The sequence below is a fragment of the Cebus imitator genome, unplaced genomic scaffold (assembly GCF_001604975.1).
Source record: "Cebus imitator isolate Cc_AM_T3 unplaced genomic scaffold, Cebus_imitator-1.0 Scaffold427, whole genome shotgun sequence".
NCBI lineage: Eukaryota > Metazoa > Chordata > Mammalia > Primates > Cebidae > Cebus > Cebus imitator.
In genome coordinates this window covers 734744-738785 of record NW_016107742.1, presented here as the reverse complement: position 1 = coordinate 738785, position 4042 = coordinate 734744, and the positions used below count along the sequence as shown (strand labels likewise).

Sequence of the window (4042 nt, the reverse complement as noted above, 5' to 3'; positions counted from 1 at the left end):
TTTTTTTGAGATGGAGTCTAGCTCCATCGCCCAGGTTGGAGTACAGTGGCACAATCTCAGCTTACTGCAGTCTCCGCCTCCCAGGTTGAAGCGACTCCCCTGCCTCAGCCTGCCAAGTAGTTGGGATTACAGGCTTCCACCCACCACGTCCAGCTAATTTTTGTATTTTTAGTAGAGATGGGGTTTCACCATTTTGGCCAGGCTGACCTCGAACTCCTGACCTCAGGTGATCTGCCTGCCTCCACCTCCTGAAGTGCTGGGATTACAGGGGCGTGAGCCACCACGCCTGCCCAGAGCAAGGCATCTTTAGTTAGAACTGGGAAGAACTTTGTACTTGCTGCCTGGAAAACAGAAACCTAAAGAGGCTACCAAGTAGGAATTTCCTGAAATAATTTTGTTGACACCTTCACAAGGTTAATAAGGACAAGGGAAAGGCTTATTGGTGTCTCCATGTTTGTGTATTTGCATACATCAGTCATTTGGTCAGGATGTAAGCTTAACAAGGGCTCTATTATACACTGCTATTATAATAGCCTCTGAAAGCTTTCTATCCTCTCTACTAAATTTCATTAAGATCAAAAAGCTTAGGCTGGGCACAGTGGCTCACGCCCGTAATCCCAGCACTTTGGGAGGCCAAAGCAGATCACGAGGTCAGGAGTTCAAAACCAGCCTGGCAAAATTGGTGAAACCCTGTCACTACTAAAAATACAAAAATTAGCCGGCCACACTGGCACGCACCTGTAATCCCAGCTACTCGGGAGGCTGAGGCAGGAGAATCACTTGAACCCGGGAGTTGGAGGTTGCAGTGAGCCACTGCATTCCAGCCTGGGTGACAGAGCAAGACTCACTCATCTCAAAAAAAAAAAGATTTAGTCGTATAGCCTGTGGCCAGTAGATGGAGCCCCAAGCCTAAAATTCTGTGGCAATATCTTTAAAGAAATTAGATAGACCTAAGCCCTTATTTATTTATTTAAATAACACTTGGGTCGCACTGTGTTGCCCAGGCTGGTCTCGAACTCCTGGCCTCAAGGGCCCCTGCCTGAGCCTCTTGCGTAGCTGGAATTTTAGGTGTGAGCCGCTGTATTTCTGTGGATCTCAGCTTGACACTCATTCAAGTTGAGTGTCATGGTCTAAAATTTGTGTATTTCCTGGTGGGAAGAAAATGTGATTCCAACCATATTTTTGAGCTTCATCAAAGAAAGGTACTTTAGAAACTTGAAACAGTGGCTATTTAGGAAAGATGAACATCTCGGAAGGAAATTAAGAAATTATCTTAGGCCAGGCATGGTAGCTCATGCCTGTAATCCAAGCACTTTGGAGGCCAAGGCGGGCAGATCACATGAGGTCGGGAGTTCAAGACCAGCCTGACCAATGTGGTGAAACCTCATCTTTATTTAAAAAAAAAAAAAAAAAATTATCTTAAATTTGGATTTAAAAATTTGGATTAAAAATGGATTAAAGTGTGGTTGTCTTTTGTTCAGATACCTGGGGGCATCATTGAAGACTCCTGTGTCTTGCGTGGAGTCATGATTAACAAGGATGTGACCCATCCACGCATGCGGCGCTATATCAAGAACCCTCGCATTGTGCTGCTTGATTCTTCTCTGGAATATAAGAAAGGAGAAAGCCAGGTAAGGTTCTTGGCCTTGTTCCTTAAGTAGATGCAAGAATCTGACTGCAAATATGAACAGCAGCAATAAAAGGTGTGTTTATTGCATGTCTTCTAGGTGCATAGTGTACACTGACTCTTAGAACAATCCTTTAGAATAGTTGGTGTTGATTCCATTTTACAGATGAGGGATCCGAAGCTCAGACAAGTTAGGTTAATTGCTTGAGGAATACAGCTAGCATTGGCCAAAGTTGAGATTTGAACCTGGTCATGTTTGGCTTGTTTTATACTATCATGCTACCTTTCCTAATGCACCAGGGAACATAAGGTAGTAGTTAATTCAGCTTTGAAGTACTAAAGGAGAATTTCAGTTGGGTGCAGTGGCTCACACCTATAATCCTAGCGCTTTGGGAGGCTAAGGCAGGTGGATGGCATGAGCCCAGGAGTTCAAGATCAGCCTGGGTAACATGGCGAATACCCTGTCTCTAGGAAAAAAAAAAATTACTTGGGCATGGTGGCATGTCCCTGTAGTTTCCGCTACTCAGGAAGCTCAGGCGAGAGGATTGCTTGAGCCCAGGAGGTCAAGGGTTCAGGGAGCTGTGGTCACGCCACTGAACTCTAACATGAACAACAGTGAGACCCTGTCTCAAACAAATAAAAAGACCAGGCGTGGTGGCTTACGCCTGTAATCCCACTCTCTAGGAGGCCAAGGTGGGCAGATAATGAGGTCAAGAGATCAAGACCATCCTGGCCAACATCGTTAAACCCCATCTCTACTAAAAATACAAAATTTAGCTGAGCATAGTGGCGCACACCTGTGATTCCAGCTGTTTGGGCGACTGAGGCAGGAGATTCGCTTGAGCCCAGGAGGTGGAGGTTGCAGTGAGCTGAGATTGTCCTACTGCACTCCAGCTTGGGTGGCAGAGTGAGACTACATCTCAAAAAAAAAAAAAAAGAGTGTCTAGGGGGTGGGAGGCTCACAAGGCTCCATCACCTTTGGAAAGAACAATAATCAATTAGTGGGAAGAATTAAGACCCAGAATTTTCATGCACGCTGCTAGGACAGACGTATGATTGGACTGAGTGGTCAGAGACCTTGGAAAGACACAGCTCACCACCAATTGCTGTGTGACTATTGGTTCTGGTTGTTTCTATAAGGAAGGGGTTAAACTAGATGATAACGAGAGCTTACAAAGGTGTTATGAGGGCTTACAGAGGTGTTGAGATCACGGCTTTAACATAATTCTAACTCTGAGATACATGGGAGAGGGAGAGGTAGGTAGAGGGAGTGTAGTATGACCCTAAGAGCTTCGCCAGTCTAGGGATTTTAAAATCAAGAGTGTCTTTTCTTTACTACACAGACTGACATTGAGATTACACGAGAGGAGGACTTCACACGAATTCTCCAAATGGAAGAAGAGTACATCCAGCAGCTCTGTGAAGACATTATTCAGCTGAAGCCTGATGTGGTCATCACCGAAAAGGGCATCTCAGGTGGGACTTTGATAATTTTTCCAGCCTACCTTTGAGGTAGATGAGGGTGGGTAATTTTTGTTTTTCCCCCTCATGTCGACAGGGGCATAATAATGTGATGGTTAGAGTACTTTGATTATAAAACCAGTTTAGAACCCAGCTTGACACCTCTACTCTTGGATTTGTAGATTTAGCTCAGCACTACCTCATGCGGGCCAATATCACAGCCATCCGCAGAGTCCGGAAGACAGACAATAATCGCATTGCTCGGTGAGTAGGCCAGATAAAAATAAGATTTTTCTTCCCCCGTGTTTCCTTTTCGTAGCTGCATAACATAGTCATTATTACCTGAAAAGGTTTAGTAAAGGATACAGTAACAGGTGGAAATAACCTTGGGTTAGCTGTCTGCCCTCTTGAGGAGTCCTCTAGTCCAACAGTTATTTACTGCATGAGTCTCATCTGTACCGCCCCTAATCATTAGTAAGCAGCTTGTGCTTAGACATCTGTAATTGCTACCTTGGTGGGTGTCTGTTACATTTCTAAATAACTGCTTATCAAAGAGGTTTTTTAAATGTCATGATGATTTTTGAATGAACATTTCCAGAGTAGTGGCCGAGATTATAGCAGAACCTTCAGCTTCCTCAGCTATATCCTTAGCTGCTATTTATGCAACACTAGATTGCATCCACTACTTCTGCACTGATGTCTGTGCTCAGAGACCGTTCTTTTTAATAGATGAGGTCTTGCTGTGTTACCTAGGCCTGTCTCAAACTTCTGGGCTCAAGCAGTCATCCTGTTCTCAGCCTTCCCAGTACCTGGGCATGCACCACCATGCCCAGCAGAGTTCATTCATTTTTAATACTAATTTTTTTTTTTTTTTTTTTTAAGACGGAGTTTCACTCTTGTTGCCCAGGCTGGAGTGCAATGGCGCGATCTCGGCTCAGCCTCCTGGGTAGCTGG

At 44.7% G+C, this 4042-nt stretch overlaps 1 protein-coding gene across 2 annotated transcripts in view; it reads left to right on the top strand.

Moving 5' to 3' along the window:
- Positions 1 to 4042, top strand: part of CCT3 (chaperonin containing TCP1 subunit 3) — a 30557-nt gene that overhangs the window by 14289 nt on the left and 12226 nt on the right. For both annotated transcript variants that reach the window (XR_001819487.2, XM_017510008.1), the window contains exons 8-10: positions 1482 to 1631; positions 2971 to 3103; positions 3271 to 3352. Coding sequence is in view for 1 of the 2 variants with exons in the window: in XM_017510008.1 (XP_017365497.1) it covers positions 1482 to 1631; positions 2971 to 3103; positions 3271 to 3352 (365 nt within the window). In the remaining variant the exon portion in view is untranslated. The remainder of the gene's footprint in view (positions 1 to 1481; positions 1632 to 2970; positions 3104 to 3270; positions 3353 to 4042) is intronic.